This window comes from Eleutherodactylus coqui, chromosome 11, assembly GCF_035609145.1.
Source record: "Eleutherodactylus coqui strain aEleCoq1 chromosome 11, aEleCoq1.hap1, whole genome shotgun sequence".
NCBI lineage: Eukaryota > Metazoa > Chordata > Amphibia > Anura > Eleutherodactylidae > Eleutherodactylus > Eleutherodactylus coqui.
Window position 1 is genome coordinate 129984567 of NC_089847.1, and position 26035 is coordinate 130010601.

General features: G+C 44.4%; 1 protein-coding gene across 3 annotated transcripts in view; it reads left to right on the plus strand.

Annotated features, from left to right (window-relative positions):
- Positions 1-26035, plus strand: part of SHANK2 (SH3 and multiple ankyrin repeat domains 2) — a 391791-nt gene that overhangs the window by 359262 nt on the left and 6494 nt on the right. For all 3 annotated transcript variants that reach the window (XM_066583524.1, XM_066583525.1, XM_066583526.1), the window contains one exon: positions 8927-11321. In XM_066583524.1, the coding sequence (XP_066439621.1) occupies positions 8927-11321 (2395 nt within the window). The remainder of the gene's footprint in view (positions 1-8926; positions 11322-26035) is intronic.

The following is a 26035-nucleotide window of genomic DNA, read 5'->3' on the forward strand; positions in this document are numbered from 1 at the left end:
TAGAAGCTTAGCAAAAATTGTCTCCTTGGGGGTTCCAAAAATTTGTAAATAAGTACGTTTTTGCTAGTTCCTAAATTTTCAAATTTTTCATGTGGCTACAGAAGAGCGATTCCGACCTATGATATCGAGGCAAGCACTAACCCTGTTGCCACTAAATTGGGCACCTAAACAGGTATACAATAAGTGTGGGGGCATAGGAAAATGGGAGCAGGAGCCATCACAGAAAAGCTGGAAAACATTCTCCATACAAAAAGTTTTCCAAACTTTCTTTCATGGTGTCTGCATGTGTTTTTTTGAAAAATGGACAGAATCCAGGGCTGCGTCAATGTAGCCACTTCTCCATTTTATGGAGACAGCACAAATTTTGTATTCTTCAGTACATATCTGAGGAGTAACTTAAAGGGGTATTCCGGTTACACAAAGTTGCTGTCGAATAATAACAAATGCTATTAAAGTTTGCAATGTGGTTCTACTTTGGATTTGTAACTCTATAGACCATCACCTCCTCCTGACGTTTAAGAAGTGTTTATTCACAGGTTGCCATGGATACGTCCTGTAGGCATTCCAGAACTACAGGTCAGACGTGCTCAGTAGGAATGACCAGGGAAGGCTTTTTTTTGGTATTCAGCTCTCAGGACTGGATTGCTGACCAATAGCAGGGCAGAGCTTAGTGGGGACATGCCCAGGAAGGAATACAGAGCAGGGAATTGTGAGAAATGTAGTTTCAATCTGCATATCAGCAGGGATGATGTGACCATCTTGGAAAATAGTGATGCGGGTAAACATCCAAAACGGAGGACAGGATAGGAAGGTAATGGCGGCACGATTTTTATGCACAGCTGTTTACGGGTATAAATAGTGCAAACAGCTTTCATATCTGGGATTATTGAAAATTTGCTTTACAACCGGAATACCCCTTTAACTAATACCATTCTTACCAACCCATGCTCAGTTGGTAGGAAAGTCACAAATCCTCCAAATATTTGATTGCAAAGGGAGTCCGCCATCAGAATTATTGCCTCCAATACAAACCTACTGTAGAGCACTTCCTGTGGAGCACTTCCTGCAGAGACCTTTGATGCTACTTGCACCCTCTTAATTGTGAAGATAATAAAATTTAATCCGGTATGCAGATAAGCTGGCAAGTTCTCTGGTTCCCACTGCATAGTCGTGCCCAGCACCCGAGTGAAAGCTTCACGATCCGGATACCTTCATGACATCTTCAGTATTGTGTAAAGGTTTTAGGCGGGTGGGAAAAAATGCTGCAAAGTAGAATGCTTTCAAAGATAGAAGTGGTAATAGTTTTTGGTCAATTAGCAAAATGTAAAGTGAATGAAGAAAAGAGAAATGTAAATCGCATCAATATTTGTTGGGACCACCCTTTGCATTCAAAACAGCACCAGTTCTAAGTTCACTTGCACACAGTTTTTGAAGGACCTCGCCAGAGAGGTTGGTCAAGACATCTTGAGGAATTAACTACAGATCCTCCGTGGATGTTGGCTCGCTCTGATCCTTCTATCTCTTCATGTGATCCCAGACAGACTGGATGATATGAGATCTGGGATCTGTGGGGCCATATCAGCACTTCCAGGACTCCTTGTTCCTCTTTACTCTGAAGATGGTTTTTTATGACATTGGCCGGATGTTGGGGGTGGTTGTCCTGCTGCAGAATAAATTTGGAGTCAATCAGAGGCCTTCTGTTTTTGCAAACAAAATTCATACTTTGCAGGAATTTTTCCACACTTGCCTAAAACTTTTACACAGTCCTGCACCTTCACACGGAAATCTCACGCATGCGTTGTTCATAGCCCAGTGCATGCGCAGTACGTCTCATACTGCACATACACGGGGCTATGAATGGTATACAAAGGTAGTCAATGACATGAAGGTCTTCTAAATGCATTGCCGTCACACAGGGGAAAGGGAGAGGCACTTGGTGGGATTATGTGGGGAGAACCAGAGCATTTGGCGCTATTGGGACCACCTCCAGGGCACTTGGCAGCTCATTTGCATATCAGATTAAATTTCATTCTTCAGGAATGAAGGTGTGAATGGCAATAAAGGTCTCTCACCCTGTGTGCAAGTGCTCTACTGAATGTTTGCAGTGGTTTAGAGGGCATGATGTTAAAGTGGTTGTTCCTAATTTTGTCTGTGGGTCCCCTGAAGACAGACCGATCACAATCCCTGGCTGGTGGTCATATATCCATTTTTCTTAGTGCAGTTAAGTATTACAGGCTGCTCGTTGGAAAAATTGGACTTTCATTGTATTTCGAGGCACCAACTGTCCTTCAACATAGAGAGCCAATCATAGGGCCGACCTCCCCCTTGCGCTAAGGTTAAGATGCCCTTCTGTAAGAAGCGGACAAGCCCTTGCTGGTTGTATGTACGACGCCCCACACTCTCCCCGCTTGTGTCATTGTGTTTGTGTGTTGTATCGAGATATCCATGAGCGTTTCAGTTTCCTTCCATTTGTCATAAAATATGCGGTTCGTAAATTAATTGCACTGTTTGAAGCTGAAATAATACTGTATAATCTAATGCTACATGACTAGGCAGCAAAAATGGAAAATGATTTTCTGCATAATTAACAAGTGATTTCCTTTTGTCAGACAGCAGAATCACTCTGTCAGGTTAGTAGCATAGTACACTATAGGATGTGCAATTATACTCGGATTCGTCTTACCGTCTCATTTGCATGTTCTGCTGTTTTATTTGCAGGCTGTAATTAGTGTTTATTATTGGCAAGTTCCATTAATGCTTTTCATTACCTCATCTCTTTTTTTTCCTCTTTACCACCGAACTCTCTTATATAGCGATGATTATAGCTGCATACATTTACTGGAGTTGATTCACGGGGGTATTAAACCAACACCGTTCCACCAGCCCTCCCCCAGGGTTGTACTCCATATACGTAACCAGTCACACAATGGAGTTGTCCTCCGTCATAATCCATACACAATTACAGCACTTGCCCCATATCATTGGAAATGTCCCGTGACCCGGCCCCGCTTTGCCTAGGGACACCCTCAACCGTATGGAAATGCCCCTTTTACTTTCAAGTTAGATAAACTCAGCTCCTTTTGTGATCTCATGAAAAATGTTGGCCAGTGTTAAGGCGGCAAGTTTGTGGTGTGTTGGAAATAATGGACAGACTGCTTCGTCTGTACAGTTTTCAAGACTTATGGATAAACTGTATAACCTAGTAACTCCAACCACTAGAAGCAAAGGTGGTCGGATACTCTTCTTGTCATACTTTCTACTAATGTCTGATACACTTGGGTTGGTATTTCCCTCCATTCTTCCTGCAAACGTCTATTGAGTTTTCTCAAGATGCATTGGCCCGTCTACAATGATGCAAGGAGCTTCGTCATTAGACAGTTGCACAATGCAAGAATGTTCTATGGAGTGACGAATTATGCTACACCAGCTTCAAATCAGATGGACATACCTGGGTGTAGAGGATGTTTGGGGATGGTCTTTTGCCTGAGTGTGTTGTGCAAAATTTGGCAAAGGTTCTGTTTATAGTCGGGATGTTTTATGTGGATTGGTCTCTGTCCATTAGTTACAGTGCCAAGAACCGTGAACTCGGACATTCTAGACAATAATGTGCTGCCGACAATGTGGCAATACTCTAAGAATGGTTGGCCATACTTCCAACAAGACCATGCTCTTTGTCACAAATCCAGCACTGTGTTACGTTGGTTTGAGGATATGGATGTGCCACAATTGGACCGGCTGCACAGAGTACCAACCTGAACCTAATGAACATCTTTGGGATGATCTAGAACATCGGGTCAGGAAATATCAACCGCATCCATCATCTTTGAGAGAACTTGAAAAAGACATTTGCAGGATGGATGGATGGAAATACCAGCTGAAGTGTATCAGTCGTTAGTAGAAAGTATACCATGGAGAGTATCCAATAACATTAGGTCCAAAGGAGACCCACTAAGTATTAATATTTTGCCAGTAACTATCATTGTATATGCATATGGGCATCTACTCCACAGATCAATAGAAGTGTAGAATAACCTGCTACCTGCTAGCGACAGTCTAAGATCCTCCGTCTAAGTTCCAAATAGCCAATGCATTAATTGCCAAAGGGGTTGAAGCAGAAACGGCTTGCTTTCTAAGCTGTATGTTCAGATACCTTTACTCTGAGCAATCATCGTTCAGTTACAGTAGTCGCTGAGAAAAGTCCTTGAAGTGTATAAACAGCAGTCGCTCGTTTGCTTTTACATATAACGATGAGTTTGCCGAGATATCATTCATATAGGTGATCTCCATGCAAATGTGTTCATAGTAACATAGTGTGTTGTATGTCCATCCAGTTCAGCCTATTACTCCCTCCTTCAATGTTGATCCAAAAAAAAAAACAATTGGTTGAAGCCAATTTTTACTCATTTAAGGGAAAAAATTATTTCCCGACCCAAAGGTCTGGATATCAGACTAACTCCCTGGATCACCGACCCTTCTGCAGTAATTGGTTACTGTAATATTATAACACAAAGGCGTCCAGCCACTTCTTAAACTCTTATTAAATTCCCCATCACCACGTCCTCAGACAGAGTTCCATCGTCTCACTGCTCTTACAGTGAAGAACCCCCTTCTATGTTGGTGTAGATACCTTCTTTCCTCTAGACATAGAGAGCGCCCTCTTGTTACAGTCCTGGGTATAATAGATGATGGGAGAGATCTCTGTACTGTCCCCTGATATATTATACATAGTTATTAGAGCGCCCCCTTGTTACAGTCCTGAGTATAAATAGATGATGGGAGAGATCTCTGTACTGATCCCCGATATATCTATACATAGTTATTAGAGCGCCCCCTTGTTACAGTCCTGGGTATAATAGATGATGGGAGAGATCTCTGTACTGTCCCCTGATATATTATACATAGTTATTAGAGCGCCCTCTTATTACAGTCCTGGGTATAATAGATGATGGAAGAGTTCTCTGTATTGTCCCCTGTTATATTTATACATAGTTCTTAGCGCGCCTCCTTGTTACAGTCCTGGGTATAATAGATTATGGGAGAGATCTCTGTATTGACCCCTGTTATATTTATACATAGTTCTTTGAGCGCCTCCTTGTCAGAGTCCTGGATATAATAGATGATGGGAGAGATCTCTGTACTGTCCCCTGATATATTATACATAGTTATTAGAGCGCCCCCTTATTACAGTCCTGGGTATAATAGATGATGGGAGAGTTCTCTGTATTGACCCCTGTTATATTTATACATAGTTCTTTGAGCGCCTCCTTGTCACAGTCCTGGATATAATAGATGATGGGAGAGATCTCTGTAATGACCCCTGATATGTTTATACATAGTTATTAGGTCGCCCCTCAGCCACCTTTTTTTCTAACCTAAATAACCCCAATTTTGATAATCCTCCTGGGTATTGTAGTCCACCCATTCCGTTTATTACTTTAGTTGCCCGCCTTTGTACCCACTCAAGCTCTGATATATTCTTCTTGAGTACCGATGCCCAAAACTCTCCACAATATTCCATGTGTGGTCTGACCAGTTCACAAGCCAATCAAACACGAACCGTGACTTTGCACCAGACGACTTTAGAACAACTTAGTGACTGTTTTTTTGGTAAGCTGAAACTAAGCGACTTATAGCTCATCCCCCAGTTGGTGGCCGGGTTAACACTGAACTACTATTGTTTGAATTTGCTCTTTCACGCCATTATTCGGCCAATAGTTGTTCTGTGTAAACGCACCTCCAGTAACACAATGTTGCTTGTACTATTGAGTTGGGTTACGGCTCATCTCCCATTGTTGTGTAGACACATTTTGACTTCTTGCAGCACTTTAGAATATCACTTTGGATAGAAGTAGGTATATTTGTCTTCTCCCAAAGAGCTCGTCTCATCAGCGCAGCCCCTCCTTAGGCTGTGATCAGCCAATCACTTCGGTTCCGCTTGTATTCAGTGGACAGGGGTCACCTTATGGAAACAACCCTTTAAGAACAATTATTTTCCTATATGATCTCACTGGATCCGTTCCTGTCCTTTTACTCTCCGCCTCGAATATGAGCGAACGTTTGTCAGATTTGTACTTTTTGATCTTTCTTCCTCACATGTCTTTCCCATTTGTCCTTGTTGCTCTCGTGTGGTCTGTTTGAGACGTGAACAAAAAATAAATGTGTGTTTTTTGCTTTGACTTTGGTGTCACGGTTTGAAAATAGTTTCAAGCCTAGAAGATGGTGCACTGAACTACATGAATAGAATTACTAACAACTTGACAACTCAAATACATATATAGATTTACTGCTTTTCTATTTTTTTTAATCTTTTTAACTTTTTTTTAGACTGGGCCTTCATAGATACTTTTTGTAGTGCAATGCCACTGAAACCAGTCTATAGGAATACCTTAAAGGGGTTTTCCCATTAAATACTTTTATTCGCTATTCGCAGGATTGGTGATAAGTGTCTGATTGCTAAGGGTCCCAGCGGTTGGACCTCCAACAATCCTGAGACCAGCATAGCCCAACGACACTTGTGAATGGAACAACTGTCGCATATATGACCACCACACCTTTCACCTAAGGGAGGGTTTACAAAGCACATCAGTTTCCGCCCGTCCCATTGAAGTGAATGGAGTGGCGGTAGAGCATGTACACTGCTGCTCCATCCACATGGGGCATTTTAGATGTGCTTGTCTCAAGATTGCTGCGGGTCGCAGCTGTCAGGCCCCCCCCCCCCCACACACACACTAATCAGGATTTAGCGTAGGAGATAAATATCTATCCTAAATATCTTTAATAGGATAACCCCTTTAAGTTGCCTGGAACCCAATGGTCTCCGGCTAGCAGTTGTCACCTAAGAGTTAACATTGGAAAGTTGTACTACAGAAGTCTCCATGTAGCCTCAGCCTTAAAGTGAACGTCCTCCTTTTTAGAATAAAGTCGCTTTTAGGTTCAAAATTCTGAGCTGATACATTTTTTAATACGTTTCTAGCAGAAAAATGTGGATCCAATCACTATATAGGGCTCTAAATTTCCTGCCTATATACCTGCTGCCACCACCAGGGGGATCTTACTGTATACTATGTTTTCATAGCGTTCAATGTATAATCTGTATGCAGTAAGCTCCCCCTGGTGGTGACTGCAGGTAGCCAGAATATTGTAATAAATATTATATAGAGAGCTCTGACCATTATAAATATTTTGAGAAATGAAGCCTAACAGTAAGTTGAACCTATTTAGGTAAAACAAAATAAAACGAAATGGTGTTCAAGGATGGACATTCACTTTTAGGGACCGTCACACACAAACGTGTACTGACTACTGAAAAGTCCAACCAAAGCTTCTAGTACTTGAAACAGAACCTTTGTCAGTGGAAAATGGATGGCAAATGTTCATTCTGTTTATGGTTTTTACATTGCTTTTAGATTATTATGTTCTCTTGATTCATAAAATACAACATTTCATTCTTAATTTTCAGCTCGCTGTGATGTTGTTAATTAACATTGCTCCCAATTTTAGGTCTCTAGTGTCCCTGTGGCTGGTTTCTACAAAATATCTCTCATCCATGTATGCCCTAACATGTCCTCATGTCAGCGGGGCCAGTTGTATAGTTCTGTACCTGCAGCCCTGCTGACAGCAGCAATGCCTGTCTTTTATTTATGCCCCCCGTTCCCCTATAGGGGCTCTTCTTCAATTCAGCTCCTAGTGCTGTGAATGTGGGAGCGGTACTCACTTACCAATGTCCATCAAGTCTGATGACCCTTATTGGCAGTGAATGGTGGGGACCACCCACTTGGCACATTCACAGCATTGGGAACTGTATCTGAGCAGAGCAGAGGAATAGTGTTGAGTATAAAAAAAAATAAATGCATTGTTAGTCAATGGGACTGTGACAGCAAAGCTATGCAGCCTACCCTAATGACATAAGGGCATGACAGGTCTTCTTTAAAGGGATATTCTGGGCTTTTTCGACTGATGACCTATCCCATGTATAGGTCATCAGTGGTTGATGGACGGGGATCCGCCGTTCGGGACCCTCTTCCATCAGCTGATTGTCTGGCCCGCTGTCAGTGCATCAGCCCAAATGTCATTGTCAGTGGTCAGAAGAGGAAGTCAAAGCATCGGCTTCTCTCACATTACAATCGGTGGGAGCACCGTGCTGCTATTCCACTTCCTGCTGAGGACCATGGTCAGGACATCACATCCTGTCCTGAGCAGGAAGTGTAAGAGCAGCTTGGCACCATTTAAGGAGGCAAGTATGTCTTACTTTTCTGTATTATTACTTCCCTTGCCCATAACTTTTTTTTTTTTTTGAAAAGTCCTGAAAAACTTTTTTTTAAACTTTTTAAATGTATGTCTTCTTGACTACAACATGGCCTAAGTAATGCAGCTGCATAAAGGCAATGGATGACGTCACAGAGATAAAGCCCTGTGATTTTATGTTAACAAGCCCTTTAAGCCTAAACTATATGTATGGTCCATTGAGGGAGGATATGTTCACATTTGCAACTTTTGTTTTATTGTTCCGGTGCAACAAAAATGAAACAACTTTGTAAAAAAAAAGCTTAATTAAAAAAAATATATATATTATACCAGTTTTTCTATACAGTTCTCATGCCAAACTAATCCTGTTTAGTGTAATTATTTAGTCATATTTCCATCCAGCTGTCCTCTACTTGATAGCATACATTGGGTAGTTTAATAGTCTGTAGCCATGGAGACAAATAGGCTTGCATAGGAGATGCATACGCCAAACTGTGTAAGATTATTAATTGAGGCCATTTGTAGAGTTCCCTTCATGTTTTAGATGCCCTGGAGCAGTATAGAAATGTGTGCAAAAGGGCACCAGGACTTATGTTTTTTCTGACTCATTGTTTGTAACTAGGTGGTTCTATAAGGACAGTCTTTTATAACAATCTTATACTCTGTTCTTCGTGTTCTTTAGGTATAACGGAGGAAGAAAAACAATTTTTGGCACCGCCAATGTTAAAGTTTACAAGAAGCTTATCCATGCCCGACGCATCAGAAGATATTCCACCCCCTCCAGCAACTTTACCTCCATCTCCGCCTCCTCCTTCACCATCCCCATTTAATTCACCGAAGTCTCCAACCACAAGAGGATACGGAACCATCAAGCCTGCATTCGCCCAGACTACAGGCACAAAGTCTCCATTACCGGCCGTACGAACAGATAACATGGGGACAATAATGAGAGGAGACAAGAGTATGTATTACAGGCGCGAGACAGACAGGTTTTCATTGGACTCTGATGATCTATATAGTTCTAAAAAGTCATCCCAGCAGAACTTTGTACATAAGAGAGGTCAGTTACCCGAAAACCCTTACTCAGAAGTTGGAAAGCTAGGAAATAAAGGCGTTTTCGTGCCAGCTAAACCCGCTAGGCGGAAGGGCATGCTGGTCAAACAGTCTAATGTGGAAGACAGCCCAGAGAAAACTTGTTCCATTCCCATCCCAACCATCATCATCAAAGAACCTTCGACTAGCAGCAGTGGAAAGAGCAGCCAGGGAAGTAGCATGGAGACGGACCTTCAGACCTCAGAGCAGCAAGGACAGCTACGGCCGGACGACTCCCTCAACGTCAGCAGTCCGTTTGCCGCAGCCATTGCTGGAGCAGTAAGGGACAGAGAAAAAAGATTAGAGGCTAGACGAAACTCCCCTGCATTCTTGTCTACAGACCTGGGAGATGAAAGTGTACCGATACCTTGTCCCAGGTTACGACACTCTAAGTCCATCGATGAGGGAATGTTCTGTAACGAAGAAAGCTTTAAGCAATTTGTAGGCCCATCCTCCCTAATTTTAAGCAGAACGGCTAATGCCTTCGGAAACAACGGGGATGCAAATAACGTGAGATCAGGAAAGGGAAAAGGACATGAAAACAACACAACTAAAGGGATTAATGTTTCTGGAAATTACATGCATCCGGTTACAGGGAAGTTACTAGATCCTAATTCGCCGCTGGCACTGGCATTAGCAGCTAGAGACAGAGCCATGAAAGAGCAAGGTCAATCCAGTCCTAGCCCCAAGGAAACTGACAAGTCTGATCTCAACAAGCCTCTATTTATTGACACGAAGCTTCGTCCTAACGCAGAAAGTTCATTTCCCGCCGCGGCTGGCAGTTCTACTAGGCAAAATCAACGTGGGGTCTTAAAAAGACAGGAGACCGAAAGTAAACACGACACAGAAACGGCGAAGGAAGAAAAACGTCCCGAAGAGAAAAAGAATATGCTGATCAACATTTTGGACACCTCACAACAGAAGACCGCCGGATTGCTTATGGTACATACCGTAGACACCACCAAAACAGAGGATGTACTTATTGACAACGAAGAGGTAGACAATGAGGCCTCTTCGGAGAATCCAACTATAACAACTCCAGCAACAGAAGCGAATGATAATGTAGAAAAAGCATTACCCAAAGCAAGTGATGCCAGCCTGCCGGCGCCCCCTAGTAAAGCCATTGTATCTTTATGCTCAGTGGATGAACCGGTCATCCTACCATTCCGCATCCCTCCTCCACCTTTTGCCTCAATAGACGTAGATGAGGACTTTATCTTCACTGAGCCACTGCCTCCGCCTCTTGAATTTGCCAACAGTTTTGATATTCCAGAGGATGTCTCTGGGATGCCACCAGCGGCACTGGCGGACTTGTTGATGCAGAGGAAAGCCGGCACCCTCCTTCCTGGTTCGTATCATCCCAATGTTGCCTCTAATTCTTTAGAAAGTAAAAAGCCTGGGGCTCTGTCGAACTGCCTGCCAGCCTCATACATGCCGCAGCCAGAAAGTTTTGATAATGTCACAGACTCTGGGATTGAGGAGGTGGACAGCCGCAGTGGCAGTGACCACCACCTAGAGACGACAAGCACTATTTCCACCGTCTCCAGCATATCTACCTTATCCTCAGAGGGTGGTGAAAATTTGGACACATGTACAGTCTATGCAGATGGGCAAGCGTTTCTAGTGGACAAGCCCCCAGTACCTCCGAAGCCAAAAGTCAAGCCCATAATCAACAAAAGCAATGCACTTTATAAGGACGCCGTTCTGGAAGAAACCATAGACACTTTTGTTATCCCTCCTCCGGCACCACCGCCACCACCTCCGCTAGGGATGCAGCCCAGTATATCCAAAGCTGGGCAACTAAGGACCTCCAAGTTATGGGGCGATGCCCCAGAGATGAAAAGCCTAGTCATGCCAAGTCCCAAAGCCAATGTTATTAGTGAATTAAATTCCATTTTGCAACAAATGAACAGAGAAAAGGTCACAAAGTCGGGAGAGGGATTAGATTCGCCAACTGGAATGAAAACCGCAGGTCTCAGCACAAGGTACCGTAAACACTTTTCATGTATTATTCCCTCCACCAAGGTCATTCCAGAGCATTTATGGCAGGAGATTTAATTGTTGTATTATTGGGGTATAAAAGAACATGGAAAATCATACAGCAAAACACCAAAATATCTTTGGCTGCCTAGAAATAGTGGGTATTCATTAGTACCTCTTAGTAACCAGCGCTGAAATTGTACGACCGGTAAACGCCTAATGTTTGGAAAGATATAGCTGGTGCAACTATAAGAGGTGCATACAGTCGGTAGCAGTCACCAGTGGATCCATAGGAGAACATGGTTCTAGATCTACAGGCACAATGTTATAGTTGTCCTATAAATCTGTAATTCTTAGATCTCCTCATGTATCTTGTCTCCTACGACAGGATGCAAAGTTATTAGGAGGACCGTTCATGTCACTATATCAATGGGGCTAGCTGCATAGCTTTGCAGTTGCGGTCCCATTAACTCTGTCACTCTATACCTTTTCATCATACTCATCGGCATTTGCTTGTTTGGGCTTTTCCTAGATTCTGCTTCTGGCATTGTGACTGTCAACTTGGTGATCCCTACTGTTCTATGTCAACAGGCAACGCCAATGGGACACAAAAACCTGACTGTGAGCAAAGTAGACAGGCCACTTTCACAGAGTCACAGCACCAGGAGCCAAATCTAAGGAGCCCGAAAGGGCAAAAGTGGAAGACTATGAATAAATAAGACAGGCAGCGATAGAGTCAGCAGGACCACAGCTGCAAAGCTGTGCAGACAGCCTACTGACATTGAGATGACAGGTCCTTTTAAAGTGTTAGGCTATGTTCACGCAGTGGAATCTTCTGCTTGTAATATTAGGGAGTGAATCAACCGCTATTTTGCAGTGGTTTTTACCGCGGATCCGCAAGTGGATTTAGCCCTGTTAATGGACAAAATCTGCTTGCAAAAGTCCAAAGCGTTTCCATGCAGATCGCCATCAATAAAAAGGCCCGTCACGTCATGCGGTAATTCCGTGCATTGATTTTGGGCATTGACAGAGCTAAATCTGTGGGGAGATCCACAGCAAAAACTGCGGCGGAATAGCTGTGGATTGCTGCCATGGCTTTACAGGCAGAATCAATGCTGAAGATTCTACGGTATGAACATAGCCTTAGGCCCCCTGTCCACGGCAGTGAATCACGTCGGCCAACGCTTTCTATAGCATTGCTATGGAAAGCGCCAGCCCCTGTCCACGAGCAGAGAATCATTGCGATTCTACGCTCGTGGCGGGCAATTCGGAGCATGCAGCAAATTGCCCCGATTATCCGCGGCCAGCCTATCTATCAGATAGGGCTGACCGGCGGAGATTCAGCGGCGGCTCCTGCTCCCGGGCGGTGGCTTCCATGGTGGAGATCTGCCGCGGGACTTCACATGGCCCGTGGACAGCCGGCCTTACTCACTTGGGCTAAGGCAATTCTACTTCACTAATTACTAGGGGCCTTGTGTAGCGCAAAATGGTAATGGAGCAGAAATGCAGTCCTAAGCGCTCGCTCACGACCTGAAGGTTGCGAGTTCAATCCCCGCATGGTCGGCAAATGAGTAATAAATAAATTACCTGAATGCGATGCGGAATAAGTTGGTGCTATACAAATAACAAGTCCCTTTCCCCCCACCCTACTTTAAGTGGGTCGATGCATGCCTCGCCATACAACTCAAGGGAAAGTTTATGTATAAAAGTCTCAGATTTTGGCTTACGGCATATTTGCACTAAAATTTGTGACTTTTTGCATCCTGCTCACCACTTTTCTAAAACCGTGCATGCCTTTCAGATTTCTCTCCAGAAACTGACATAAGTTGTAGCAGAAATCTATACTTGCTGACGTAGATCTTCGTCTGGCGCACGGGCGCAGCCAACAAGTACCTCCGGTCTTCTGTGGAATTGAATGTAGATCATCCTAGGTCGTTCAGCAGAACTGTAACCAGCTATTGTGACCGTAAAAGGAGGAGCAGTCATCAACATGGATTCTGGACGTGTAATATGAGTAACGTAACCTAGACGAAGGTGTAGATGCCTTCCCTGTAGGCCACGTGTCTATGGCCTGGCGCATTGCCCCAATATCCAGGTAGCATTTCTCATTTTTCCATGTAAGCTGGATACTTTGGCATCAGCCGTTCCTTTGACGCTTTTGTAGCTGATGGTTAGGGAATACAACTCTTCATAGAAGGTCCATCTGCCTACATGCCCGTGTAATCCTACAGATAACGTATGCACAGTGATGTCCCCGCTGAGCCATTTTATGCTTATGGCCATCAACAGCCCTCAGATACAGGGAGATTTCAAGACGTTCTCCATCTCCAGGTTTTGATATGTAAATTCATGAATTGCCTAAAAAAAAATATGGAAGACTAAAAAAGAGAACTTCAAACCTCACATTTGTGCCGAGGCGGTCTGTCCTCGGGGAATCTTCTCTGTAGACTTCTGATGTGCCAAATCATTTCCATTAAACTTTGTACAACCTTATCAAAGCCCGAGGGGCTAATAATACCTGAGCGCTTGCCCTTGGCAGAATTATTATGGTTAACTAATTATCTTAAAGCTTGGATGATGGAGGAAAAAAAAAAACAGGAAAGGCTGCAGAAGGGTTAGAGTATATGAGGCACGAGGTGCCAGCATCGAAGATGCTTCAAAGTGTCACCTCTTGGTTGCATTTGGCTGGTGGCCTAGTGGCGGAGTGCAGAACTGCAGGGATCAGTGACTCCAGCATTTTCTGTGGAAGGCTTGGCACATACCAGTATATTTTTGGGTTGTGTGCCCTCCATGTAATTCTAATACGCGGCTCCATTATAGTCTATAAGGCTTCACTCATGGACTTTTTGCAGCAGAAAGAATCCACAACAAATCCGAACTAAGACCTGCACCCTTTGATGTGGATCCGCATCGGATCTCAGCCGTTCAATTTAAATTCTATTGAAATTATCAAATGGTGCAGATTTTGACGCAAATTTTGGTGCACATCTTTAGGGTTCACACGGCCGAATCACCATATAAATTTCCACAGTGATTTAAGACCTTAAAAGAAAAAATTGCAAAATCTGCCGAAAATTTTTGTGGCAGATTGGGGCAAATTCGGATCTGCAACAAAAACTGGGGCAGAAAGATGTGAATTTTGATATGTTTTTTTTTAGGCAGAAATCGCAGCAGAAAATTCTGCCATGATTCTGCCATGTGGACATACCCTTAAAGGGGTTGGGCCAAGAGAGAACGTAATCCCCTATTCACAGGCGGGGGGCATTCATTTCAGAGGGAGAGCTGCCGAGCGTTTGAAGTCTTCTATCTCCTGCAGTGCTCCATTCATGCGGGGACCTTCAGGACCCCTCAGGATCAGTGGGGGTCCTAGCAGTGATCCCCAGTCCGGTGGATAAGAGGGGGTGTTCCGTCTCGGCACAACCCCTTCTCGTCTATCACATGATCACCAGGACGTCGATGGTTAAAGAGCTGATTTCCTGGCAGCAAAGACAGAAGGATTCCATTCTAAACTGCAAGGAACTCGAGAAACCGGAGGGAAATGTAATTGTATCCAGAAGCGCACGCCGAAAAACATGGCGGCATGAAGAAAATTGTGTAAGAGAATCTGTTGCCCGTAGCAACCAATCACAGAGCAGCTTACATTTTGTATTTAGCTAGTGGAAAATCAAAGTTGTACTGTGATTGGTTGCTAATAGTAACAAAGACAGATTTTCTCTTGGACAGTTTGATTTCTTTGCCCCATGGTGTGACATGAGGAGTTTCGGGGCCTCGTTCAGTATGATGGTCCTTGTTGTCCAGCGCAGCCAATCGCTGCTCAGCTTTCATGTTACCACAGTAGTTTTATAAACGAAGGCTGCGCTCTGGTTGCTACGGGCAACAAGGCCCCCCTCACCGAGAGACAGATTTCACTGTGCAGCAAATTTCTTAAAACTTTTCATAACTGAAAGTAATAGATCTGTTTCTGTAAAATTAAAACCTGCTGATTCCGCGAGTCAAACTGAATAATAGCGGCACGGTTCATGGTCAAGTTATTTAACCCCTTAGTGACCAAGCTTTATTTTTTTTAAACTGTAACTTCTTTATTTATCTGTCGACGTCGCTGTATGAGGGCTTGTTTTTTGTGGGACGAGTTGTATTTTTCAATGGTAATATTTAATATACCATATAATGTACTGAAAAACTTTTAAAAAGCTCAAAGTGGAGTAAGATGCAAAAAAAAAACCAAATTCCGCCATCTTTCCTGTTTCTACGGCGCACAAACTGCAACAAAAATGACATGATAACTTTATTCTACGGGTCAGTACGATTACTACGATACAAGACTTGTAGTTTTTTTTTGGGGGGGGGGGGGTTGCTGTACTACTTGTATTTTTTTTTAAGACATTTAATTAAAAAAAAATAATTTTCTGCTGCCATATTCTGTGCACAATAACTTTTTTATCTTTCCGTCCACATAGCTGTGAGAGGGCTCATTTCTTGTAGTTTGCGGTAGTACCGTTTTGGAATGCATGCGACTTTTGATCGCTTATTGTTGCATTTTTCTCAGAATGACCAAAAAAGCACATTTCTGACGTTCACCATGCGGGGTAAATAATACATTACTTTGATAGACCAGACTTTTACGGACGCAGCGATACTAAACATGTATTTTTGAGTTATGATTTTGATTCTTTCATTTAGTCTAACCAATGACCTGTAAACACAGAACATTAATTACAACTTACTGGTGGATGATCCGCAGTGTTTATGCCACGTGGAAACATCCCCTATATGTTACATAAACCTACCCTTATATCGTTCAGTCAGCGCACAGTGTGTAACAGCGATTGCAAAATAGTTGCACAATCACTTTTGTGCCGACTGGATGAATTGTATAGGCACATCCAAAAAATACAATACAACGGCATTGGATTACATTATTCTCCATAATTGGAAAACCTTACGTGGCAGAAAAAAAGGAGATCATATTTGAATTCAGCACCAAAGTTACTATGAACCGCCCAACTGCTTATTGGTTACAAAGATTGTGCTGCACGGTGTTTCCTGACCGCGACCCACAGCATTTTGGCACATGTGGGATGACACAACAAAGTAACAAAGTACGCGTTTCTCGTCTTTTTTCAAATTTATTCTTTTATTATTTGCGCACTTTTTGGTCAGGAACGCTGCAGCCGGATATTCCTCACAGGTTTTATATTATTGCTTTAGTCCCATAGATATCGCAGTTCTCCACAGATGTGTATCTTGTGGATTTTACTGCAGATTAAGCACAGAAACACAATATTTCATAATAATCCGGGGTCTCTGGAGAGTCTGAAAAATGAGTCCTGAGAACCCAAACCCCCCCCCAGCGTGTCAGAGGGAGCGATCTAGTCACATGGCGGTCATCAATCACTCCCGCTGACAGGCTGTCACTCTGTTAGAGCGCCACCAGCAAAACTAACTGCAAATCAATATCTGGAAATCCGGATGGGACCGGGCTCGGACACAAGAGGTTACCGTTAACTGGTTCATTGCCGGATTACTCTGACGGCTCTTTATAAGCAGAAATCAAACAAGCCCTGTAACTTCTTCCGGTTCTCGGACCCCGTAAAATGCTGTGAAAAACGTACCCGCTTTGTTACAAGTATGTTAGGTTCTGTCTATCGTGAAACCGCTCAGCGCTGCAACGCCAGATTTAGCTTTTCTGCATTATTCCCTTTGCTTTTTGCGCTGCTCGCCACCTTTAGGGCTAATTCACACTAGCAGATTTTCCGTCCATGTGCTGGCCAAGTGTACAAGGACTAGACGGATGGCACACGGGCCCATAGTAATCAATGTGCTGCATATCCTGATCCTTATGTTATCCAGTGGAACATGGACTGCATATCCTGATCCTTATGTTATTTGGCTTAAAAAAATACCTAATTATAGGTCGAAACGTTGCCTATCCTAACTTGGACGCAATAAACATGTTCCTTTGTATGACATAACTTTCTGCATCATTTTATGATGCCACCTCCTCCACTCTTCTACTTTGCATGTTTTATGGGGCGTAGGTCCATAGCCCTTAGGGTGGCATTGCATTTATTGCTGACGCTTAAGTCTTGGAAATAATTCCCCCCCCCGAGTGGATTTTTATCCCTTGGGTTGTCTTTGCGAGTGCCGTGGTCTCCTCTCTTCTACAGCCTACAAGGACTAGACTGATGGCACACGGGCCCATAGTAATCAATGTGCTGCTTGCAGCAGGGAACCTCAAACGTTTGAAAATACCTAATATGCTGTAGAACGAAGACTGGCAGACGGTGATTCAATTTTACATACAAGTTGGAAGGGAGAGACCTGTTAGGCCATGTCACCAAAATGACGGCCATTTTGAATGCCACCATCTTGGATTCAACAAATGGGTTCAGTCTCTGAAAAGTAAAATCTGGATGATCAAAAAACATAACTGATGAAGTATCAGTGCTGGTCTGTCCTCATTCAGCAGGAGCCACAATGTTGCCCTCTGTCTCAAGAATGCGGGGTTAGCCGTACCTCCATATAGTGGATTTTGTCTACCCATAAATTGTAGTTCCTGTAACACCTGATGGAGGACGATCTCAACACGTTTTGCTTGAGGTAACCTCATCCTTCACATCGCCTGTAATGAAGAGATATCACTGTGTTAGCATGAGAACAAATAAATTTATGTTAAAATGAAGCAACCATCATTTTTGTGGTGAATTTCTCTGCCGGTTTGATATATCACACACCCGTCTCCCCACTGAAAAAATTAGAGTTGAATCCAAGATAACGGCTTTCAAAGTGGCCATCCTTTTGGTGACGTGGCCTAACAGGCCTCCCCCTCGTCCTGCAGTGACATTCTGCAAAACTGTTTCATTCAACATGGGTGTTTCCATATTTATGAAATACCATGTATATCCATTTATACACACAAATTGCTTGAAGAGATCCAAATCGTGAACCAGAGTCTCCCATGGAAACACGGGCCAAAAAACCCCCAGAAACGGACATCTCTATATTGTCTTTATTTCATGGAGCTGTTTCTTTTTTTGGATGAGAATAGCGGTGACATAAAATAGAAAAACCCCGTCCTACGGAGCACATACAGAACAGACCGCCCCCTCGCGGAGCACATACAGAACAGACCGCCCCCTCGCGGAGCACATACAGAACAGGCCGCCCCCTCGCGGAGCACATACAGAACAGGCCGCCCCCTCGCGGAGCACATACAGAACAGACCGCCCCCTCGCGGAGCACATACAGAACAGACCGCCCCCTCGCGGAGCACATACAGAACAGACCGCCCCCTCGCGGAGCACATACAGAACAGACCGCCCCCTCGCGGAGCACATACAGAACAGACCGCCCCCTCGCGGAGCACCTACAGAACAGACCGCCTCCACGCGGAGCACATAGAGAACAGACCGCCCCCCACAGAGCACATACAGAACAGACCGCGCCACCCCCCGCCCCCCCATGGAGCACATACAGAACAGACCGCCCCCTCGCGGAGCACATACAGAACAGACCGCCCCCTCACGGAGCACATACAGAACAGACCGCCCCCTCGTGGAGCACATACAGAACAGACCGCCCCCTCGCGGAGCACATACAGAACAGACCGCCCCCTCGCGGAGCACATACAGAACAGACCGCCCCCTCGCGGAGCACATACAGAACAGACCGCCCCCTCGCGGAGCACATACAGAACAGACCGCCCCCCCGCGGAGCAAATACAGAACATACCGCGCCCCCCTCCCCCTACGGAGCACATACAGAACAGACCGCCTCCACGCAGAGCACATACAGAACAGACTGAGCCCCCCCCCCCCATGGAGCACATACAGAACAGATGGCGCTCCCCTCGCAGAGCGCATACAGAACAGACCACCTCCCCACGGAGCACATACAGAACAGACCGCCTCCACGCAGAGCACATAGAGAATAGACCGCCCCCCGCAGAGCACATACAGAACAGACTGAGCCCCCCCCATCCCCCATGGAGCACATACAGAACAGATGGCGCTCCCCTCGCAGAGCGCATACAGAACAGACCACCTCCCCACGAAGCACATACAGAATAGACCGTGCCCACCTCCCCCCACGAAGCACATACAGAACAGACCGCCCGCCCCCCCACACACACACGGAGCACGTGCAGAACAGACTGCCCCCTCGCGGAGCACATACAGAACAGACCGCCCCCTCACGGAGCACATACAGAACAGATTGCCCCCTCGCGGAGCACATACAGAACAGACCGCCCCCTCACGGAGCACATACAGAACAGACCGCCCCCCGCCCACGGAGCACATACAGAACATACCGCGCCCCCCTCCCCCTACGGAGCACATACAGAACAGACCGCCTCCACGCAGAGCACATAGAGAATAGACCGCCCCCCGCAGAGCACATACAGAACAGACTGAGCCCCCCCCCATGGAGCACATACAGAACAGATGGCGCTCCCCTCGCAGAGCGCATACAGAACAGACCACCTCCCCACGGAGCACATGCAGAATAGACCGTGCCCACCTCCCCCCACGGAGCACATACAGAACAGACCGCCCCCCCCCCCCCACACACACACACACGCGGCACATGCAGAACAGACTGCCCCCCACGGAGCACTTACAGAATCACACTAGGATAGCAAAATATATGTTCATTGTGGTAACAATACAGCCGAGTTTTTATACTTGTGTGAATTTGAACTTCAGATGAGCTTATTTCTTGTCCACGAGCGCAATGACTTCACAAACCGCGCAGCCCATAAAGAAATTCAGAAAGTTAGTGGCGCGCACACGTGACATCCATGTGCGCTCCGATGTTCAAAGATTGTTGCTAAGCAACGCTACAAAAAAAGAATTAGGTTTTTTTAAAGCATGAGGAAACCAAATGACACACAGAAGTAACAGAAAACCCGACACACACAACGCAGACTGCAATTCATCTGCTTTTTGCACACCAATATCAGACTTGCTCCTCTGAATAAGGCCCCGCAAATGTAATAAAAGCATAATTCACCTCTCCATGTTGCTGCTCACCAATGGTCCTTTTTTTTTTCTAGTGCTGCTGTGATGACATCACAGGCTAACCCACACATGACCCAATGGCCGCAGTCACCACATGGGCAGTTGATGACATCACCGCTGTGGCATCGGAAACAAAGATGTATTTTTACCCATTCTGATAGAGGGTGAGAGAGAGGAATGATCAGCCAGTGACACCATTGTGTACGGAGACGTGCAGGGCTCTATTAACCCCCTCAACAACCGTCCACATGCCGTTAAGGGGCCTCACATCTGTGTTAGGACTCAGTTCAGGGTTTCCACTTCATTTTTGGAGGAGATAAACTGAAATAAAACAAAAACATCCATTTTATTATCCATTGATTTTAAATAGCTTTTCATCTATTTGAAACCCCATCAGACGGCTTTCCACTTGTTTCCATTCCGACAGGTTTCCATTTTTGTGAGTGAAAAATAACGCTGCAGACTGCGAATATGGCCTCCGGGTCTGCCAGCTACAGTGGTCTATGACGTGCAGTCAGGGGCAATATAATACACTGCTATACTAAAGTATTGCACGGTATTATAGAAATGATCAAGTGTGGTGAAATTAAAGTCCCCTAGTGGGACGAAAATAAAATAACCATCACAAATCTGGTATCGCCGCGTTCATAATGACACACAGAAAAATTAGTACATTTAGCCCGCACAGTGCATGCTGTAAAAAAAATACAAAAAACATGGTGACCATTGCGGATTTTTTTGCCTTATAAAAAATGGCAACAGAAATCGATAAATTTGATTGTACCATAAGTTGATCCATAAAACGTGTCCTGCAAAAAGTCCCTGACACAGCAACGGTGATTAAAAACTACAATAAGGTCCGTGTGGTTTCCGTTCAGCTGCCCAGCACTTGACCGGAAGATTAAAGCTATTTCTTCCGCTATTTTGTGTCGGATCTGCGATGGAACTTCCAAACGGAAGGCCACCGAATAGATATTCAAACAATCAACAAGCAGGCTACAAATTATCATCCACAAATGGGCATCCAGTTGCCACAGAAGGCTGCAGGAGACAGGTGTAGGTTCAAGGGTTTGTTGCATGATGACAACCCTTGTAAAGGTGTCCTATGACATAACGAAGGGTCCGAGAACCGTATCAAAGGGTATGCTGAAATCTATATTAGTGCCGATCTGCTTTCAGCCATGCGCTTTACATCCCAGCAGGTGATTGGTTTTGAGATGGTCAATTCTCCTCCCTCAAGATAGAGTCCATTCCGGTAGGATACCTCTTATGTTGCTGAATAGATACAAGAACTGCAGTTTCATCAAGATAGAGCAGCAGCTTACTGACGGTTTCCAGATGGCAAAGGAGATTTTTTTTTTCACCCAGTATATTGTTTATTATCCATGTTGCATGCAGCTCCATTGACTCAATGATGAAGAGTTGTCAAAAGTATTGCAGAGGAAAAAGTGTTTGACGCGGCTATAAGGCTAATTTCATACGGACGAGTGCGATTCCCCATGGGTGCAAGGCATTTTTATATCAAAATGTCTCGCATCACTTTGGGGAAGTAGGATTGTGGGGCATCTCCCATTGTTTTCAGTGTGACGATCTTAAGGTACATTACAGCATTCCTTCAAATTTTGGTATGACTTTTTACCAAGTCTTTAAAACAATGATTGGAAATAGCTCCCCTTCTAGGTGCTTACGTTAGGGAGGTACAATGCCATCCCATCAGGTGTCTCCACATACCTCCTGGGTGCTCTCCTTTAGGGACACCCCTCTTGACCTCCTTCAGACCTTTCATATTCTCCACTGATGCAAGAACCCTGCTCTGAAGTTCATTCCATTCCTGACAGTATCAAAAATTGCCACATTCTTCTGTGACCCTGCGACTTGAAGTTGCCTTTTAGTGTGATAACACTCATCTGTTCCATGTGTTTAAAGACATCGTAAAAAGTCATATATTGATTTGAAGAAATGTTGGCATACAATAGGTGGTGCTGAAGAGGTATTGTTTCATCTACCTTATTTGCAGGTCTGAAGGAGAGATAACACACAGACCTGTGACCCCCAAACATCAATTGAGACATCATAAAACTGTCACATTCTTTACCAGTGGACTAAATAAGTATTTACTTCTCTGCTCATCTTGTCTGGTATTGTTTTAAGTGCAAATTAGTCTTGCTATGTTTGTGCCTTCATATAACATGCACCCCATCCAGGTGTTTCATTATGCCTGGAGGAAGGATCCTGAGAGGTCTGAAAGCTCGCTATAGCATCATGTATTTTGCTTAGCCATTAAGAGGTATCATATATACAAGATTACTTGGTTTCTCTTACTGAGAACAATCACATTTTGCTCTACTTGCTAACACAGTACCAAACTTTTTTTTATGTTGAAATAGCGCCACCTGCTGCTTCTATCCTCAGATATTCCAGGACTAATATTCGAATAGCGCCACCTGCTGCTTCTATCCCTGAATATTCCATGACTAATGTTGGAACAGCGCCACCTGCTGCTTATATTCCCAGATATTTCAGAACTAATATTGGAATAGCGCCACCTGTTGCTTCTATCCCCAGATATTGCAGGACTAATATTGGAATAGCGCCACCTGCTGCTTCTATCCCCAGATATTGCAGGACTAATATTGGAATAGCGGCACCTGCTGCTTCTATCCCCAGATATTCCAGTACTAATGTTGGAATAGCGCCACCTGCTGCTTCTATCCCCAGATATTCCAGTACTAGTGTTGGAATAGCGCCACCTGCTTCTTCTATCCCCAGATATTCCAGTACTAGTGTTGGAATAGTGTCACCTGCTGCTTCTATCCTCAGATATTCCAGTACTAATGTTGGAATAGCGCCACCTGCTGCTTCTATCCCTAGATATTCCAGGACTAATGTTGGAATAGCACCACCTGATGCTTCTATCCCTAGATATTCCAGGACTAATGTTGGAATAGTGCCACCTGCTGCTTCTATCCTCAGATATTTCAGTACTAATGTTGGAATAGCGCCACCTGCTGCTTCTATCTTTAGATATTCCAGTACTAATGTTGAAATAGCGCCACCTGCTGCTTCTATCCCTAGATATTCCAGGACTAATGTTGGAATAGCGCCACCTGATGCTTCTATTCTCAGATATTTCAGAACTAGTATTGGAATAGCGCCTCCTGCTGCTTCTATCCCCAGATATTCCAGTACTAATGTTGGAATAGCGCCACCTGCTGCTTCTATCCCCAGATATTCCAGTACTAATGTTGGAATAGTGCCACCTGCTGCTTCTATCCCTAGATATTCCAGGACTAATGTTGGAATAGCGCCACCTGATGCTTCTATTCTCAGATATTTCAGAACTAGTATTGGAATAGCGCCTCCTGCTGCTTCTATCCCTAGATATTCCAGTACTAATGTTGGAATAGTGCCACCTGCTGCTTCTATCCCCAGATATTCCAGGACTAATATTCGAATAGCGCCTCCTGCTGCTTCTATCCCCATATATTCCAGTACTAATGTTGGAATAGCGCCACCTGCTGCTTCTATCCTTAGATATTCCAGTACTAATGTTGGAATAGCGCCACCTGCTGCTTCTATCCCTAGATATTCCAGGGCTAATGTTGGAATAGCACCACCTGCTGCTTCTATTCCCAGATATTTCTGAACTAATATTGGAATAGCGCCACCTGCTGCTTCTATCCTCTTATATTCCAGTACTAATGTTGGAATAGCGCCACCTGCTGCTTCTATCCCTAGATATTCCAGGACTAATGTTGGAATAGCGCCACCTGCTGCTTCTATTCCCAGATATTTCAGAATTAATATTGGAATAGCGTCACCTGCTGCTTCTATCCCCTTATATTCCAGTACTAATGTTGGAATAGCGCCACCTGCTGCTTCTATCCCTAGATATTCCAGGACTAATGTTGGAATAGCGCCACCTGATGCTTCTATTCTCAGATATTTCAGAACTAGTATTGGAATAGCGCCTCCTGCTGCTTCTATCCCTAGATATTCCAGTACTAATGTTGGAATAGTGCCACCTGCTGCTTCTATCCCCAGATATTCCAGGACTAATATTCGAATAGCGCCTCCTGCTGCTTCTATCCCCATATATTCCAGTACTAATGTTGGAATAGCGCCACCTGCTGCTTCTATCCTTAGATATTCCAGTACTAATGTTGGAATAGCGCCACCTGCTGCTTCTATCCCTAGATATTCCAGGGCTAATGTTGGAATAGCACCACCTGCTGCTTCTATTCCCAGATATTTCTGAACTAATATTGGAATAGCGCCACCTGCTGCTTCTATCCTCTTATATTCCAGTACTAATGTTGGAATAGCGCCACCTGCTGCTTCTATCCCTAGATATTCCAGGACTAATGTTGGAATAGCGCCACCTGCTGCTTCTATTCCCAGATATTTCAGAATTAATATTGGAATAGCGTCACCTGCTGCTTCTATCCCCTTATATTCCAGTACTAATGTTGGAATAGCGCCACCTGCTGCTTCTATCCCTAGATATTCCAGGACTAATGTTGGAATAGCGCCACCTGATGCTTCTATTCTCAGATATTTCAGAACTAGTATTGGAATAGCGCCCCCTGCTGCTTCTATCCCCAGATATTCCAGTACTAATGTTGGAATAGCGCCACCTGCTGCTTCTATCCCCAGATATTCCAGTACTAATGTTGGAATAGCGCCACCTGCTGCTTCTATCCCCAGATATTCCAGTACTAATGTTGGAATAGCGCCACCTGCTGCTTCTATCCCCAGATATTCCAGTACTAATGTTGGAATAGCGCCACCTGCTGCTTCTATCCCCAGATATTCCAGTACTAATGTTGGAATAGCGCCACCTGCTGCTTCTATCCCCAGATATTCCAGGACTAATATTCGAATAGCGCCTCCTGCTGCTTCTATCCCCATATATTCCAGTACTAATGTTGGAATAGCGCCACCTGCTGCTTCTATCCCTAGATATTCCAGGGCTAATGTTGGAATAGCACCACCTGCTGCTTCTATTCCCAGATATTTCTGAACTAATATTGGAATAGCGCCACCTGCTGCTTCTATTCCCAGATATTTCTGAACTAATATTGGAATAGCGCCACCTGCTGCTTCTATTCCCAGATATTTCAGAATTAATATTGGAATAGCGTCACCTGCTGCTTCTATCCCCTTATATTCCAGTACTAATGTTGGAATAGCGTCACCTGCTGCTTCTATCCCCTTCTATTCCAGTACTAATGTTGGAATAGCGCCACCTGCTGCTTCTATCCCCAGATTTTCCAGTACTAATGTTGGAATAGCGCCACCTGCTGCTTCTGTTGTCTCTACTTCAATAATTGTTCCACATGCCCAATCTTGCCTCCCTCTCTGCTCCCCTTGGTACGGAGGACTCCCTGGTGTGATGAGCGACTGTTCCTGCAGTTGCTGCGTCTTCTCTGATGTCAGAAGAGATACTCAGTAAGTGATAAGACAGGAGACAACCCTGCTGCAGAGAGGCAAGGCTGAGTCGGTGCCGCCACCTTGAAACTTTTAAGCTATATTTGCACAGGCAAGTGCAATATCTGTCCATGAAACTTGGACCAATGTTAGAATCTTATACATGAGATTTTCCCTGTGAACTCCTTGCATCACGGTACAAACGATCATTCACAGGTAGGAAAATTGTGTGTTAAAAAATTGTAAAAAGTGTTGTACTTGCATGGAAA